This window comes from Tupaia chinensis, unplaced genomic scaffold, assembly GCF_000334495.1.
Source record: "Tupaia chinensis unplaced genomic scaffold, TupChi_1.0 Scaffold000211_1, whole genome shotgun sequence".
NCBI lineage: Eukaryota > Metazoa > Chordata > Mammalia > Scandentia > Tupaiidae > Tupaia > Tupaia belangeri.
This window is the reverse complement of record NW_006159686.1, coordinates 1,361,710-1,379,895: the sequence shown is the minus strand read 5'-3', so window position 1 is coordinate 1,379,895 and position 18,186 is coordinate 1,361,710. Positions and strand designations below refer to the sequence as shown.

Genomic DNA, 18,186 nt, shown 5'->3' with positions numbered 1-18,186 from the left:
CCTTGCTCTACCACGGAGAGCAGTGCGGGGCAGTGAAGTGGCTACCACAGCCACCCCACTTCACGCCTACAACCTGCCTCGCGGGTTCTAAGAGGCAGGGACATGGGCCTCGACCCTCCGGCTTTCTGATGGCTTGCCCTCCGCATGGCCCTCCCTGTCAGCAGCCTCCCCATCCACCGGCCCAAGGACCAGGGCCGCAAAGGCTCGGAACAGGTGCGTGCCTTGCTGGCTCCACCCAGGCACGCTCAGGGAGCTCTGGGTCTGGGGGCATGGGGGGGTTACGGGGCTCAGCCTGGACGCCACAGGGAGGACCAGTATGCTTCCTGTCCCTCGGGTCACTGGGAGCCCAGGAAGAGCGAGCCGGGCAGGCCATGCAGGGTGTGCACAGGGCCTGGCATGTCTGTGGCAGCAGCACGCCCAGCCTGCCGAGGCCTGTGCTGAAGAACAGTGTCCTGACAGCACAGGCAGGCACCGCGTGGCGGCAGGTTTGGAGGCTGCCTTCTGCCCACGGTTCGAAATGCACACTTGGTGCCCAGCCTTCGCTGTGCTGGGCGCTTCCCTCACCTTCTCCCAAGGCCTGCCCCATCGTGTGACCCTCACACCCTCTGAGGCCCCGGGCAGGGGTGGGGCGCGGTAACAGCTCGTGCAGGAGCCTGGACCCACAGCAGGCCAGCAGCAGTGGCGGCAAACACCTCCCCACGGCAAGGGCGGAGGACACCGTCCCCTGGGGTGCCACTCAGGGGAGCCTCGAGCTCAACTGCCATGACGTGGCCTCCATGGAGCCCCTCCCTGATGGCCTCGGCCACAGGCGGGCGTAGAGGGTGCCTGGGTCTTGGGTGGGAGGTGGTCTGAGCAGGCCCTGGGGGCCTCTAACTGCCCTCCAGGGTGGGTGTGGCTGGACCCCCAGGACAACCTATAGTGTACCCCCCTCTGGCCTCACCACGTGGCTCTAGCAGGCCTCACCTCAACCGCCCCCGAGGACGAGCTTGGGCCCTCCACGCTGCCAACCTGCTCGCGAGAGCACCGAGGCCGGGGTGGGTCGTGCCCTGTTCTATGCCTCCAGCCTGATTCCCAACACAGTGCTGGGAGCACACCAGGGGGCGCCAAGTGGAGCCCCAGACTCCCCCAGACCACAGCGAGTGGGGCAGCAGTGCGGCTAATTCTGAAGCAGAGGCCAGTGAGGAAGGCGAGTCTAAATCCGTGGGCACGGCTGCAGGGCGAGGCCTGCCAGAGCCCCGACGGCCTGGCCAAGAGGCAGGGGTGAGGGTACCAGGCCCTCCCTGGACACTGACCTTCAGGGCGCTGTGGGACGTGCCGCTGGGCCGCCTCCGCCCGCCGTCCTCCAGCTGCATCTCGGAGTAGAGCTCCTCCTCGTCCTCCTCCATGATGTCGGAAAGGTCGGAGCCCCGGCTGCTCTCTGTGTGGTACTCGTCTCCGTGGCAACAGTGGGGCTGCGGCCAGGAGACGAGGAAGCTGCTGGAGACGGCCTCTCAGCCCCACGTGGCACCCTCGGGCTGCCCGGGCAGCCCCTGCTCAGCCCCTTTGCCATCTGTGCTGACGCGGAGAAGTGTGTGTGCCACTCACGTCAGCGGTGCGGGCAGGAGGCCTGGGCAGAACACGCACCACCCAGCCACGTGTGGAGCTGGGACGTGCAGACAGGCCAGCACAGGTCTCCCGTGCCCGAAAGGCAGGGGAACACCTGGACTCTGCCCAAGACCCACGGATTTGTAAGACACGCGGGCAAGATGCCCCTTCCCAGGCGCCTCCGGCTTCTCCAACTTACTGGCTGCGTAGTCTCACGGCACGGGCCGTGAACTCGGGTGGCAGCAGGGGCAGAGGCCCGTGTGCACATGGGTCTGGCACCATGCAGCGGTGTACGTACACCTGGAAAGGTGCTCGTTCCAAACATCCCCGTGTAGAGGCCAGCGGGGGGTAAGGCACTGGACCCCGCATGGCCAACTCCTTATCAAGTCCTGGACCCAGCTGGAAAAGTCCGCCAGGCACATGTGCATGCACGCCTAAACCCCCCAAACAGAGAGGGCGTTGCAGCGTGGCCAGGGGTGATCTCTCACTTTCCCTCTCCTCTACCTCGCTTGCTCTCTCTGGCAAACACATGCACTCTATGGTAAAAAACAAAATCTAAAATTTAATTTTAAAAATGTTAAAGACCATCTAGTCCAGAATCCACACTCAGACACAGACATCAGCGGGCAGTGTGGTCTGGGCAGGACGTGGGCCTCACGTGGGATGTGTTTACTCTGAGCCCAACCCGGCCCCTCACAATAGATGGGGATTGGGCAGATGGGGGATGGCTCGCAGAGAAGGCGGAGGGTGGTGGCCGTGACACAACCCCGCCATGGCCTGCAGCCACGGCGGGGGGGCCTCTGTTCAGCAGCCATGTTTACAGCCAGGCACTGCGGCGCGGGCCGCTGCACGCCGACTTGCGAGTGTCACACACCCACAGGTCGCTCCGCTATGTGGTGCCCATCAAGGACGGCCTCCTCACCTGGCCAGCAGGTGGCAAGGCAGTGAACTCAAGGGCCCTCCAGTCTCAACGACTAACCTTCTGGAGATGCGCAAGCCCTCCAGGTGCAGTGAGTCCTAGTTCGTGCCACCACCCACCTCAGCCACCAGCCCCACGCCGTGGGCACAGCACCCTGTCCTCAGGGGTCTCTGGCTGCAAACTCGAAACCTCGTGCGGGCCAGCCTCACAGGGTACTGCACCTTTGCCTCCCCCGAGCCCGGCACGCGGTGCCCAACGCACATCGGCAGCCACAGTTGACGTGACCAGACGAGTGGGGACTTGGGATCAGGTGGTGACCTGCGGCCTTGCCCGCGCCTGACCTACAGAGCTGCCCCATGACCACGTAGCGGAGCAGAGCACGGGGGCAGCCTTACACCACATCTGTGAGCTTGGCCTGAGTGCAGTGGGGGGGGCAGGCACTGCGGAGTATGAGCGCCCGCCAGCCCAGAAGGCTCCCGGGACTGACGTGGGCAGGTGGCGCTGCCTCTCTGAGCTCGCAGGTGCCCAGCGGAAGCCACTGCCGCACTGGCACTCACCGGCTTGCCCAGCTCCGACCCTCGCAGGAATTCGTCCACCGAGGTCCCTCTCCTGTGGACATCCGGGGAGCCGTAGCCATCCTCCTCGTCCGAGTTGGCATACTGCCCCATGCTGCCCCGCTCAAGGAAGAGACTCCTTTTCTCTAACTTAGGAGAGACAGGAAACAAGGGATGAGCTAGAGCGATATGAGAGCCCCACAGGCAGCGCCCCCTCCTTAACGGCAAGACCGGCCCCGGCAGAAAGCACACCCCAGAGACCTGGCACTGTCCGAGGCGGGGGGCGCCCACCTCAGCTGCAGACCCTCTCCCTGACCCTGGTGGGAGGCCGTTTCCCAGTGTCCTGTGCCGTCCGGAACACGGCCCGTCCACAACCCAAACAGCCCACAGCCCGGGACCCTCGAGCCATGGGCGTGCTGACGCCCACGTGCACACTTGTGACCTGTGAGCGCTTCCTCGGACAGTGCCGTGTGTGTGCCCTGAGGTCTCTGAGGCGCCTGTCCCCTCCGAGACCAAGTCTCCATCTGGTCCCCAGGTGGCCACGTTGGGGCCTCCGGAGGTGGGGCTGAGGGAACGGGTGTCCGGGCTGTGCCCTCCCACGCCTGCCCACCCGGCCAGCCTGCAGGAGCTGAGCTAGGATAGGCTCCACTCTCACAGACCGCGCACAGTTGCCATCATGGCCACCACAGACGCACCAACACGGCACGCACAGACATGCACATCTGGGTGTACGTGCACATCTGTGTGTGTGTGCGCACGTCTGCACACTCACACATAACGTCTGGGTGTGCATGCACATCTGTGTGTGTGTGTGTGTGCGCACGTCTGCACACTCACACATAACGTCTGGGTGTGCATGCACATCTGTGTGTGTGTGTGTGTGCGCACGTCTGCACACTCACACATAACGTCTGGGTGTGCATGCACATCTGTGTGTGTGTGTGTGTGCGCACGTCTGCACACTCACACATAACGTCTGGGTGTGCATGCACATCTGTGTGTGTGTGTGTGTGCGCACGTCTGCACACTCACACATAACGTCTGGGTGTGCATGCACATCTGTGTGTGTGTGTGTGTGCGCACGTCTGCACACTCACACATAACGTCTGGGTGTGCATGCACATCTGTGTGTGTGTGTGTGTGCGCACGTCTGCACACTCACACATAACGTCTGGGTGTGCATGCACATCTGTGTGTGTGTGTGTGTGCGCACGTCTGCACACTCACACATAACGTCTGGGTGTGCATGCACATCTGTGTGTGTGTGTGTGTGCGCACGTCTGCACACTCACACATAACGTCTGGGTGTGCATGCACATCTGTGTGTGTGTGTGTGTGCGCACGTCTGCACACTCACACATAACGTCTGGGTGTGCATGCACATCTGTGTGTGTGTGTGTGTGCGCACGTCTGCACACTCACACATAACGTCTGGGTGTGCATGCACATCTGTGTGTGTGTGTGTGTGCGCACGTCTGCACACTCACACATAACGTCTGGGTGTGCATGCACATCTGTGTGTGTGTGTGTGTGCGCACGTCTGCACACTCACACATAACGTCTGGGTGTGCATGCACATCTGTGTGTGTGTGTGTGTGCGCACGTCTGCACACTCACACATAACGTCTGGGTGTGCATGCACATCTGTGTGTGTGTGTGTGTGCGCACGTCTGCACACTCACACATAACGTCTGGGTGTGCATGCACATCTGTGTGTGTGTGTGTGTGCGCACGTCTGCACACTCACACATAACGTCTGGGTGTGCATGCACATCTGTGTGTGTGTGTGTGCGCGAACGTCTGCACACTCACGTAACATCTGGGTGTGCACGCACATCTGTGTGCGTGTGTCCACATGTGCATCTGCACTGCACTGCCGAGGCCCATCTCTGCACGTCTGCACACTCGCACGTAACGTCTGCAAATCTGGCCATGCATGTACACGTGCGCTGCATGCACAGCCACGGTCTTGTCTGCGTAGCTACGCGTGTACCTACGGACTTAGCTATAAGTGTGCATCTACGTGCGTACACGTCTGTGTGGCTGTGTGTGTGCTCTGTGTGCACATCAGGGAGGACAGCCACGTGCTGTCCACAGCGTGCCAACGCATGCACCTGCACATCTCTGCACACCAGCGCTAAAGGAGCAAGCCCACCAAGTGCCCCTAGGCTGACCTTGGTGGCTACTCTGAGCCCTGGATGACACTGAAGCCAGCTCTGTGGTCTTACAGCCCACGTTTCAGGCCAGGCAGGCTAGGAGCCTGCTAGCTACGTGTTCACAGGACAAAGGCACTTGCTGTTGGGTCAGGGTCAGCAGAGCATTGGGGACAGTGAGGGACACTGGGCATCCTCTCCCCGAGTCTAGCAGGGGGTGCAGCGAGCACTGGGAGCCGTTCTCCGCAGGGATGGCGGGACGCCTGTGCCCACTGAGCTGGCTGAGGGGACCTTACCCTGCTGCTCTCGGCCACCCTCTGTGCAGCCTCCCGGGCCATGGCCTTCGCGACGGAGGTGGAGACCGGGGCCCCCTGCGGCTGTGGCAGGATGCGGCTGGGTGAGGGCGACCTTCTCCCTGGCCCATCCTGCAGGCTGGGTGGCTGCAGCGTGTGTCCGTGTGCGGGGACTGGGACAGGTGCCCGGCCCTGCTCCCAGGGTTCATCCGGCCTGCTATGGGGACCCAAGTGTTCATCTTTGGTATCGGGGGCGCCGGCACTTGCTAATGGCTTGGGTATGGGAGTTCTCAGGTGGGGGGTCGGAGGCACCAGGAGGTCGAGGGGGACAGCAGCCGCGGGAGAGTCCACAGACTCGCCCTGCAGGGAGAAGGTCCGCACGGTCACCACTTTGGCCTCCAGGCTCCGCAGCCGCACAAGCTCCACAGCTGTGCTGTCCGCCGTGGGGAAGATGACTTCGGCCACCTGCAGAGGACACCAGCTGACGCCGTCCCCACACTGGATGGGGGCCGGCCAGTCCCCGACTCGGCCAGGGGTCGGGACCGTGGACACCCGGCCGAGACCACCCGCCCCACCGGGAGTGAAGCAGGCCTGCGTGGTAGGGGCAGGAGGGCTGCAGAGCCCGGGCCTGGTCAGCTCCAGATCTCGGGTGATGTGACGGAGCGGGCCCTGTGTCCTCTCCTGTCCTGACTCGGCCATCACTGCAGGGGCCTCACAGAGGCTGAACTGTGACGTGCAAGGCTGGAGAACAGGAAGGGGTCTGGGCAGAGGCCGGAGGTCCCCGGCCTGCAGAGGGCAGGGCTGTAGCCTCTCTGCAGGGGCCGGTTCTGCCGTGGGGCTCCACATGGAGGGCTGAGGTGCTGCAGGCCTGAGAAGGAGCTCGCAGACAGTGAGGCATCCTGGACACACGTCACCCTACCTGTCTTCCCACCGCCCATGCTCCTGAGGCTGGGTGGGGGAGGCAGTGGGGATGGAGCAGAAGTCTCTGGTCACGCACAAGGACGGGGCGGCTCTGCAGGCCGGTCCCCTCAAGGCATTAGGCCTCTCCCTTGTCCTGGAGGCAAGGCTGGTCCCTGTTAGCCTGCCCGCCTGCGTCTTTCCCAGAAGTCGCCTTGGGTCTTGGGAGTCGCCCCAAGCCCCAGCTGCCTCAGTGAGCCGGTCACTGAGCAGCCCTGATACTGGGGGCAGAAAGTCCCAGAGCAGGCAGGTACTCAGCGAGAGGTGCAGTAGAGAGAATGCAGGAGATGGGACAGGGACCAGGAAGGAACGGGCACCCTGGGCACTTAGACCAGGGTAGGGTGTGGGGGCATCTAGTAAGTGCTGGAATCCTAGGGGCTGAAGATGCTTCCAAAGATGTCCTTGGAAGAGCAGGCCATCCCCCTCCCCTGAGCAGACACCGGGTCGGTCCCTGCAGCCTCAGAGCCTGACACTTCCCCCAAAGACTCACTCTCTGCCCCTGGGCGTACACGCCGTAGCCGGTGACGTTGGCTCCATTGGACAGCCCGGTGGGAGTCAGCGTGGGGGGTTTCCAGGAGACCTGGACAGTGGCCGGGGCTGCCCCGGCTTGGACAAGGACGTCTTGTGGTGGGGCTGGAGGGCCTAGGAAGGGACGAACGAACGGTCAGGGCAGCAAGCAGGTGGGCTCCCTGTACTCTGCATCTCACCTGGAAACCAGAGCGTCTGTTAAAGCCATGGGCAACAGACAGAAGGCAAAGGTGGAAGTTCAGAAAGCAGAACCAGCGGATGGTGGGCAGTCTCTGGGAGGCACGTCCGCAAATCCAGCGTCCTCCACCCTCCTCAAACCCAGCATCCTGTCTGTGGAGTCGCCTCCTCCCCTGCACTCCGGGTGCCTGGACAGAACCCCCTGACCCAGGAATCGGGGAACAAAACAAAGAAAACATTCGCTAGCTACAAAACGGAGGCGTTGTCTGCTGACTAAGACGCACCTACTCGTGCTGGGAAAAGCCATGCTTACACTGTAAAGGTGTGTGGTGACTAAGTGTAAATAAAAAGTAACAGCATTTAAAAAGAAGAAATACCATATCCGATTGTGACAGACGTGAGCACTTACTCTCACCAGGGCGGACGACCGAGAAGCCAGTGTCTCACAGCTGCCATGGTCCGCAGTTAACCTCTGCACAGGTGGGCCAGACACCGGGCCAGCTCGCGGCACGCATCAGCACGCCCTGCAGTGTGTGTACTCGCTACTGGCACTCCTGCTCTCTGGGCCTGAGCGCATCAGGCTGCTCCCCGTCCCGTGAAAGACCTCGGGTCAGAGGCGACGGACTCATCCTTTGTGTGGGGACCTCTCATGCTGTGGGAGCTGGTGCTGGGATACACCCACCAGACCCCCAGACTAGGGGTTGCTAGATCAGGTTGACCCCTGGCTCTGGATGGCCCATCCTGCCTAAACTCCGCCAGCTCCATAAACCTGGAGCGCAGTCTGTCCCCGCTCCCTGGGACTCCACGGAAGACCTCTGGGGACCCTAGGCCAGATCACCATGGCTCTGACCTGCAGGGTCCTCAGAGACACCACAGGGCTCCGCGTCCCTAAGCTCCTCAAGGCCCTGTCCTCGTGACTCAGTGGTGCTCACAAGATGGAAAGAGCCAGCACTGCTCGTCAGAGCCAGGCCGCCCTCCTCTGCTTGATGAGCAGCCTCACAGTGACAACAGCAGCACATGCCTCGTGGCAGAGAGAAGGACTTCAATTGAATCCGAAGGTCTCTCACTGACACCTGCCCTGTGCTCGGAGACAGAGACACGACCTGAACCTTGAGTGGCAGGAAACACGCAGGGTGAATGCCAGCCATGAGGCCTTTTCCTGAGGGTGCTGGCCAGCTCGCATACCCAAGCAGAAGTGCTGCTTGCTAGACTGCAGGGTTAGAGACCAGCCTTCATGGCCAACGGAGCAGGTGGGCATTTAGGAGAGAGGCCTCCAAGAGGAGGGAGCCACTATGGCAGGGTACCCAAAGGCACCGGTCAAATTATCAGGTGCTTGCTAAACTGTACACGTGCAAGTCAGCCAAGACCCCAAGCAACACGCAGGGGCACCACTGGGAAGGCAGAGAATGAACGCATATCAAGACAGCGGCTCCACACTAGGGAAAAAGGAGAGGTCAAGTCCGCCGGAGTAGAGGGGCCTGAGCTTTCCACTGGGACCCAAGGCTGGGGCCACTTTGCAGGCCTAGAGGCCACAGTGGGCAGAAATGAAATACGTTCATCCAGATAGTGTCAAAAACAAGCAGTAGGACCTGTGCTGTAAATAGTTTCATTGCCAGCCAGGAAAATAATGTCCACCATGGCTCTGACCTGCAGGATCCCCAGAGATACCAGAGGACTCCAAACCCCTAAGCTCCTGGTAAAATAACATAATCCAGTGTCTACAATGTGCAATCTACCATGTCCAGAATATGGTGAAAATCATTCGACAAAAATATGAGGAAATGTGGGGCCAGCCAGTGGCATGGCGGTTAAGGTGGTGGGTCCCATGTGGCCGACTGTGCGCTTTGTGTCCTGGACCCGGTAGCTTGAAAAACACATTAATGCACGTGCACCCAAAATCCTGAATGGAGGAGAAGAGACTGTGGTGTGACCATTCCCCGAGAGGGATGCCTTCTCTCCCTCCCACCCCATGAGCACATGCACGCTCTGGCAAATTTAAAAGAAGGAAGGAAGGAAGGAAAGAGAAAGAGAGAGAGAAAATGTCATGCACAATCTAAAGAAGAACAACAGAAGCAGCCCCACCGATGACCCAGATATTGGAAATAGCAAAACAAAAATCTTCAAGATAATTTTTATAATTAGGTTAAGAACATACAGAAAAAGACGGATGTGATGGGTGAAAAGTTGAGGAATGGAAAGAACAGTAAGAAAACTTAATAAAATGAAATAAAATAAGAGTCCTAGAACAGAAAAACACAATAGCTAAACTTTTTAAGAAAATCATTTGCTGTTTTTTCTAGCAAAGGAAAGAATCAATAAACTTGAAGCAGATGAGCAGAAGCCCCCACCCAGCATACAGGGTGGGAATGAAACGGCTGTCATCAGGCACGGCTGAACACAAGAGCATGTGGCCTGACTTACACACAGCGAGTCTCAGGAGAAGACAGAACAAGCAGAAAAGCATGTGGAGATAACCTTGAAACGTATGGAAAACTACCACCGAAGATCGACGGAGCACGGCAAATTTCCAGATGGGATCAATAAAACAAAATGTGCACAGGCATATTAAAGTCAAACCATTAAACACCAAACAGAAAAGACAAGAAAAAAGCCTTGAAAGCCGCCGGAGGGCTCCGCGGGTGACAGCAGACTCACTATGGAAACAATGAAGGCCAGCGGAAAGTGGAACGGTGTTTTCACAGCCCTGTGGAAGGAAAAAAGGTCTAGTCCGGACAAATAAGTTTTTAAATGAAAGCGAAATGATGAGTTATTTCAGATAAACAAAGGCATATTTAAGGGGAACCAGCAGTTAGCGTAATGGCTATGTCGCTGGACTCCCACGTAGTTGACTGCGGTTCACGTCCCGGACCCGGTGGCTTAAAACTCACGCCGGGCGCATGGTCGTGCATGCCCAAGATCCCGAGAGGAGAATGGAGGAGAAGGGATTGCAACATGACCATCTTCCCTCGGGGGTGATGTCTCGCTTTCTGTCTCTATGTCTCTCTCTGTCTGTCTGGCGAGCGCACGCAACTTATAGCGAAAATCTCTCAAAAAAAAAAAAAAAAGCATATTTAAGGAAACTTTATAGCCAAAAGGAAAAGACACTAAATCCAAAATAAGGGATGCAAAGGATCTGTGAGAACTCTGAGTATATTGGAAAACTTGAAAGACTACTTCTCCAATTCTTCAAACGAAAACAAGTATTTAAATTTTAAAAATAGCACAGTGAGTGGCTTGTAAAATACAGAAAAGCACAATATATCACACAATAGCAAAACAAAGGTGCGCAAATGGAATCGTAAGGTTGGGCCTGCCTCCCAGTAAGTCATTTCATCGACACACAGGTCAATTGTAATACGCTAAGTATGCACGCTGTGCTCTCTACAGCAGTCTCCCAAATAGTAAGACAATATGTTATTCCCACAAAAAGCCTATAAAGAAAGTAGGAAAAAAAAAAAAAAAAAAGGACTCAGTCAGCCTAAAAGAAGTCAAGGAACAAAAAGGAAAAAGAAAAGACAGGACAAGTGATATGCAAAAAGCAAGATGGAGCCGGAGGCCCTGTGTGGTCACGACTGAGAAAGGCCGCAGAGGAGACAAGCCGTGCCTTTCCGTGTGTTTGTGGGAACGGCTGTGCTCTGGGAGGCTGCCTTCGTCCAGGGATTCCAGCTCCGAGCCCATGTTCGGAAGGATGGCCCGCACATGCGCCCAGCACGACAGACATTCTAGACAGAAGCTGGAGTCAACAGCTGCCCATTGACCTGGCCATACTAGGGTCCGGACGGACGGGAGGAGGAGTCTGCCAGGCTTCCACACCTGGTTCCCTCTCTGTGATGCCCACGGGTGTGCAATGGGACGGGAGCACTCTCCCCAGTCCACAGCTGAGCATGCAGGGTGGCTTCCATAGCGGAGTTCCACACCTTTTATACAATCCGTCTTTGTGTGCTTATTAAGAAGGAAGGTGGGGGAGGAAGGAGGAAGAATGAAAGGAAGGAAGAGCTCTGCTAGGCATGTGGGTGCCACCTGCTACTGTCTAGATAGGCCCGGGTCTCAGAGGGAGTGTGACACGGAAGGCACGCTCGCAGCAGCACGCTCTCCCCATCTTTCACAGGGGGAGCATCTGGCCGATGCGTGTGCCGAAGGAGGTATTCCCAGCAGCGTGGCCCTAACAGGACCCAAGTGCCCTCTCTCGAACACACACAGGACGGCGCTGGTGCCACTCTCCCTGCCCACTCCCCCACCTGTCCCATTCAGGTGCCACCCTGGGGACCTCTCCCCAGGCCCCTGGAAGGCCACGGCTCACCTGCAGGCAGTGTCGAGAACTCCACAAAGGCTTCCTTCTTCTCCCTTTGCTCCAGAGGGAGCTGCCATGGCATCTGGTGGGGCTTGGCCAGAACCTTCACCTTGTACGCCATGTTGGGCCTGAGGTTGAAGAACTGGTACTTGTACCTCGCAGCCTTGACGATGTCGAACTCCTCCTCATTGAGGAAGATGACGTGGCTGTAGTTGCTGTTGGTGGGCAGCCAGGAGAGCTGGGCGGAGATCTGCGTGATGTTGTCCACCCGCAGGTGCGAGGGGGCCACCACCACGTCCTTGCCCACCAGCAGCGTGCACTGCAGCTCATCTGAGCTCCCCCTGCTGGTCATGCACTGCACGGAGATGCGGTAGGTGCAGGCCGCCATGTTGAGCTTCTCGATCAGCGCCTTGGTCCTACTGCCCAGAGTGAGGCTCATGCGCGTCTCCTTGTCCACCAGGACGTTGTAGCTGCTCACGGTCCCCCACCCCGGTGGCACTGCCGGGGGTTCCCAGCCCACAATGACACTTTTGGCAAGTTGTTTGATAAGGGTGATTTTTCTAGGGTAAGGCACGATGTCTTCTCCAATGTCGTCAATGTTCATGTCCAGCGTCCCCGCCCCGTTGTCGGTAATGCCCGAGTCCACGTGAGTGGGGGAGTGGAGGTCGAGAATGCTCTCCCCCTCTAAGCCGATGCCGGAATGGTTAATGAAGTTCTGATCCTGCTCATCCCCCAACGTGCTGGCCAGCCGCGACTCACTGTCCTGTACAAAATCCACGAAGTTGGAGGGCACCAAGCCCCGCTGTCCGTCTAGGAGCTCTCCTGCTGGACACAGACAGGGTGTTCCCCACCATCCCATGGGAGCCCTGCACTCCCATGCATCCTCTGCACTTCCCGGACAGGACCTAATGGCCAAGCAGCAGAGCGTCCTGGGCACCCCGGCTCTTGACAAAAGCCACGCCCGCTGCCTAACAGAACATCCGCTATGCCCCTCTGGCACCGCGCTGGCTTCTATATGATAGCTATCCCCATCCCAAACTGTCACTCCTCTCCTGCGTGCTCTACTGCCGTCCCCACCCTACTCAGGTGACACTGCAGGGGGGGCTGCAACCTCCCGACTACAGAAGGTCCAGCCTGAGAGGGACACGGCAGGTACCCAGCAAATGCCCGCTAGAAGGAGAAGCCAGCATGGCAGATCTGTGGTGGTGGAGGCTAGGTAAAACCCTTCCACTATTTTTATTAAGTGATCACATGAACAGAAATTAAAAGGTGGTTTCTGTCCCCATACCTCCCCTTGTAAACACTGGGTCCACTTTCGTGGGTTCCCAGGGCATTCGATGTGAAGCAAAACTACCAAGTTGGCATCAGGACCGTTGGTTGAGTGACCAAAAGTTTATAGGAAAGAAAAGTAATCAAGTTTGCTCTGTGGTCGTGGTGGACGCGACAGGAGCCCCTTGTTGATGTGTAAAACAATCTAACTTCGTGCCCTTCCTTCGCAGGATTCAAATTCTGCCGCAGCCAAGCCCGGAAAACAGAAGTGTGTAGAGAAGCTAAAAGATTAGGCAGTTCGGGCCATCTCACAGCCCAGACCAGGAAGGGCAGGTCCCCCATGGAGTCACAGCACATCTGCAGAGAGGGGCCGATGGAGGTCACAGGACTCAGAGGGACTGCCAAGTGCTGAACCTGGACTCTGCTCCCAACAGACGCCCCTCCCACTGAGGGAGCTCTATGACGTGGCCCAGGGCCGGGCACGCGGACCACTCAGTCAGTCCTGAGTTCTGGCAGGCCAAATGCAGGCTCACATTCTGTTGCTGACTGCCAACTAGAGGGTGGGTTTCAGGGAGCGCATTCTTTGTCCTAGGATACTCTGAAAATATCCTCATTTTGACATGGAGAGATGGTGACAATGGTTATGGTAATGGTGATGACGACAGTGGTGGAAGTGGTGGTGGTGTGACAGTGAGGATACTGATGACAGTGATGCTGATATGATGGTGGTGACAGTACTGATGGTGGTGGTGTGATGATGGTGACAGTGAGGACACTGACGGTGTTGACGATGATGGGGTGACAGTGAGGATACTGATGATGATGGCAGTGGTGATGGTGGTGGTGGTGACAGTGGTAATGATGGCAGTGAGGGTGGTGGTGGTAATGATGGCAGTGAGTGGGGTGATAGTGGTGATGGTGGTGGTAGTGGTGATAATGACAATGGTGGTGATGTGATGGTGGTGGTGATCATGATGGTCATGGTGATGGTGGTGATGATGGTGATGACAGTAACGGTGGTGGTGGTGGTGATGAGGGTAGTGATGACGGTGATGGTGGTGGTGGTGATGTGATGGTGGTGGTGATCATGATGGTCATGGTGATGGTGGTGATGATGGTGATGACAGTAACGGTGGTGGTGGTGGTGATGAGGGTAGTGATGACGGTGATGGTGGTGGTGGTGATGTGATGGTGGTGGTGATCATGATGGTCATGGTGATGGTGGTGATGATGGTGATGACAGTAACGGTGGTGGTGGTGGTGATGAGGGTAGTGATGACGGTGATGGTGGTGGTGGTGATGTGATGGTGGTGGTGATCATGATGGTCATGGTGATGGTGGTGATGATGGTGATGACAGTAACGGTGGTGGTGGTGGTGATGAGGGTAGTGATGACGGTGATGGTGGTGGTGGTGATGTGATGGTGGTGGTGATCATGATGGTCATGGTGATGGTGGTGATGATGGTGATGACAGTAACGGTGGTGGTGGTGGTGATGAGGGTAGTGATGACGGTGATGGTGGTGGTGGTGATGTGATGGTGGTGGTGGTGATGACACTGGTGATGGTGGTGGTGATAACTAATATTTACTGAGCAGTTATTATGTGCCAGATCCTGTTTTAAGTACTTCGTAGTTATTACCTCATTTATCCTCATGGCCATGCCGTGAGATGAGTTCTATTACTACCTTAGGGAAACTGGCACAGAGATGTTAAATAAGTTGCCCACTGTCACCCAACAATGCAACCCTGAGTCTTGCACCTGCGCTGAGTCAGGTCTCAGGGAGGTCGGCTTCCCAGCCATTGCCTTAGGCTCAGATTTCTACACTGTGGGCCGATCAGGGGTGCCTAGGTGCAGACTGTATGCACTTACGCTAAGAACCCAAACTGGGGACCGGCAGATCGCGTAATAGTTATGTCACTGGACTCCCACGTGGTCAAGTGTGGTCCGAGTCCCAGACCCAGTGGCTTGAAATGCATGCCAGGTGCGTGCATGTGCCTAAGATCCTGGGAAGAGAATGAAGGAGAAGGGACTGCGGCGTGGCCAACCCCCAGGGGGATATCTCACCTTCCCTCTCACTATCTCTGCTCTCCAGCGAGCGCACACACACTAAGGCGAAAACCTCTAAGACATGCACCAGAGTGCACACACTGCTTTGCTCCCGGACAGGCCAAGCAAGTGGGTACTCACCCACAGGACTCCCGCTCCTGGCTGTCAGGCGAGGTGGCCTGACCTCACCCTGACGATGCCCTGAGAGCCCAGGGGGTTCTACGGGGAGTGAGTGACCAGGAGGACACGAGACCAGACTCCCAGTTAATAGCAGACCTCGGGCTGGCAGGGTCACCCTCGGTGGGTCCTGAGAGCCACTCTCATGGGAGGGCACCTGGAAGGAGTGCCAGCCCTGCCTGAGGGAAGCCCAGGGGCCAGGCCAGAGACATGAGGGCAGGAGACAGCCTTGGGAGAGAACAGGGCACCAGCCCAGGGCACCTGCAGAGGTCAACGTTACACAGCAGGGGTTGAGCTGCAGAGGTCACCCCGCGCTAAGGGGGAAACCCCGTCAGCTTTCCTGCCTGGCATCAGGTGGGGAGACGCAGAACCTCTGAAGAGGGGTCAGAGCAGTGGGCCGGGCCCCCGGTGCAACTCAGGACCCCGACTCGCCTCTCTGGATGCTGCACGAGCTAGTTCGCTGCCCAGTTTTGCCCCCACAGCCATGCCCGAGCAGAGACCTTCGTAGAAGCCGTCCTCATCCATGTCCCCGTAGACGTAGAGGTATTTCCCCGCCGTGAGGGGCAGCTCGGCCTCCGGGTTCTCGTTCGGCCCATCGAAGGGGTTATAGCTGGGGGAGCACAGCTTCGTTAGCGTCCGGGAGACCACCCGGAGCCCTCGGTCACTGCGCGGTGACGACCCACGCGGCAGCGCAGGGCTAGCGAGCTGGCCGGGGCTCTCAGCACACGGCACTGCCTGCAGCTCTTCCCAGGGGACGCAGGCTCTGCCGCATTTCCCAGTTCATGTTCCTATGCAGACGTGAAGACGAGTCACCCCACCCCACTGTTATTCACGTGTGGACATGTGTGTGCATGTGCACACGTGATTGGGGATGGGCTCACAGTGCAGCGTAGCCCCTGGCCATCTGCAGTGTCCTACGCCCCCCGCCATGAAGCTGGTCCCCACGTGACGGTCAGCAGAGTGGCCTGCACGGCAAGATGCGGACGGAGACAGATGGCGCCTCCAGCGGGTGTGGGCACGCTGCAGCACCGTCTCCCCGTGTCCACCTGTCAGAGTGCGGGTGCAGGCACACACGTGCTGGCGTGCTCAAGTCACCTGGACCAGGATTCGAACCATGGTCAGCATGCGGGATCCGGCTATGGGACTGCTGAGACGACGCCACATCCACCTTCTGGCGACGTCAGCAGCGCCACCCCCAACGCCGCCATGACCGTGAGCATGCGCCTTGGCCGCTGCTGTGTGCAACAGCCCAGACGTGGGCTCCTCCGCGCAAAGGCACACCGCGCCGGACCTCAGTGCCCTGATGCACCGCCGAGACACGGCAGGCCACAGCCTGTCCGCCCGCCCACTGAGAGGTAACGGTGCCTCGACAGTGCCACACGTGACGGTGACATCACGGCGTCACATGTATGGCAGCAACATAACTGTTACGTGCACGACAGGACGTGACAGTGCCACACATGCCGGTGACGGAGCAGCATTACGTGTAAGAGTGATGGAACCATGTGACACATGACAGTGCCATCACAGCGTTACATGTATGACTGATATCGCTGTGACATAACCACGTTCCATGCACGGCAGTGATGTCACAGTGTCACGTGTATGGTGATGGTGCATCATACGTGTGATGTTGGTGTTGCCATGCTACACGTGTGGTGGTGTAGCTGTGTTACGCACATGGCGGTGGTGGGACTGTGTTACATGTATGACAGTGGCATCACATGTCATATGTGTGCCACTGAGGAAACAGCATTACACGGTGATGTAGCCATGGTATGTGTACGGTGGTGACAGCTGTGTCACACATATGATAAAACCGTGTCACGTGTGCGACAGTGACATAACAGTGTCACTCACGTCATGTAAGTGTTACAGCTGTGGCAGTGTAACCATGACACGTGTGTGACTGGTGTGGCTGTTACATGCATGACGGTGATGTCACCGTGTCACACCTGTGGCAGTAACACATCAGTCTACCGTGGCAGCCCACAGAGTGCAGTCCCACCCTGACTGCCTGCAGCACCCCGCTGTCGGCCTGGCCCGGCCCGGCCCGGCCCACACGCCCACCTCCTCTCGGGGCCTGAGGGGCCCCATGTGCTCACACGCGCCCCCAGCCCACGCCGCCAGGCACACGCGTGCACGTGCAGGGCAGTGCCCTTACCTGTAGCGGGCCACACACAGGCGGACCTTCCCCGAGTAGCTCTGCTTGCAGGGGTTCGAGTTCCGCTCATTCTCCATCTGTGAAAGGCAGGGGCTCAGGGCGCTGCCGCACGAAGTCGGGTCGTGACGCCGGGACGACCCTCACAGTCTGACTGGGCACTCCGGACAGTACCCCGGACCGTGGAGCCCCGCCCTCAGCCCGTGCCTGAGCCCAGAGACAAGGCAGCCCCTCGAGGGGACGCGCAGAAGAGCCTGGACCAGGCGGGATGTGGGAGGCTCCCAATCCAGACGACAGGTGCGTCCTGGGCAGACCCTCGGTGGGCCTGGGGGAAACGAGAGATGCTGATCGTAGCTGTCCCCAGGACTCAGCCTGGGACGGGGACCCCCTTTCCCACCACGGAGTGCGGTGCCGGGAGGGCTGCATGGGAGAGGTGGCTGTGTCCTCCCGTCCAGCTGTTGCTCACAGAGCTCGGAGGTCACCATGGTCTGGGGTCGGGGAGGGGCTGCGGTCCCTTCTCACAGGCTAGGGCTGGGGCCGGCAGTGGCAGGGCCTGGCTGGCTCTTCTGTCCCTCCCACAGCACGCTCTCCACGGACCAGAGGTCCTTCCAGACAGGGCAGGCCACACCACTGCCCCACTCCCCGCAGACAAGAGAGCAGGGCGTCCCCGCCCAGCACCACTGCAAGCTGGGACCCCGGCCCCTTCGCATCAACACATGACACAGAGGGCCGACGACCCTCTGGGAGAGTCCTCGACCTTCTCAGGCCCCTCTGTTGTCACATGGCCTTACCATGCCCTCCCTGCAGCTCACCTCTCACCTTCCAAACGCTGGCGTGCTGATGCCCGTGCCCCGCCCCAACACCGCTGCATGGGAGAGGGGTGCCACTCCCTGGCACAGATGAGGTCAAGCAAGACTGCTCTGACACCAGGAGGAAGGGGAGGACAGGAAGGACTGTCCACTCCACAGGGACCCGGAGGCCAAGGGGACCCAAGGACAAGGGGCCCAGGAGGCAGAGAGAACCCAGGGGATCAGGGGGGGACCAGAAGGCAGGGGGGACCAGGGGGGACCAGGG

The 18,186-nt window shown here is 58.7% G+C and overlaps 1 protein-coding gene across 1 annotated transcript in view; it reads right to left on the bottom strand.

The window, feature by feature from the left end:
* Positions 1-18,186, bottom strand: part of RIMBP2 (RIMS binding protein 2) — a 52,985-nt gene that overhangs the window by 23,801 nt on the left and 10,998 nt on the right. The window contains exons 5-11 of the mRNA XM_027771376.1: positions 17,116-17,192; positions 15,452-15,561; positions 11,466-12,278; positions 6,951-7,102; positions 5,507-5,968; positions 3,061-3,207; positions 1,293-1,451 (exon numbers count right to left, since the gene is read on the bottom strand). Coding sequence (XP_027627177.1) covers positions 1,293-1,451; positions 3,061-3,207; positions 5,507-5,968; positions 6,951-7,102; positions 11,466-12,278; positions 15,452-15,561; positions 17,116-17,192 — 1,920 coding nt within the window. The remainder of the gene's footprint in view (positions 1-1,292; positions 1,452-3,060; positions 3,208-5,506; positions 5,969-6,950; positions 7,103-11,465; positions 12,279-15,451; positions 15,562-17,115; positions 17,193-18,186) is intronic.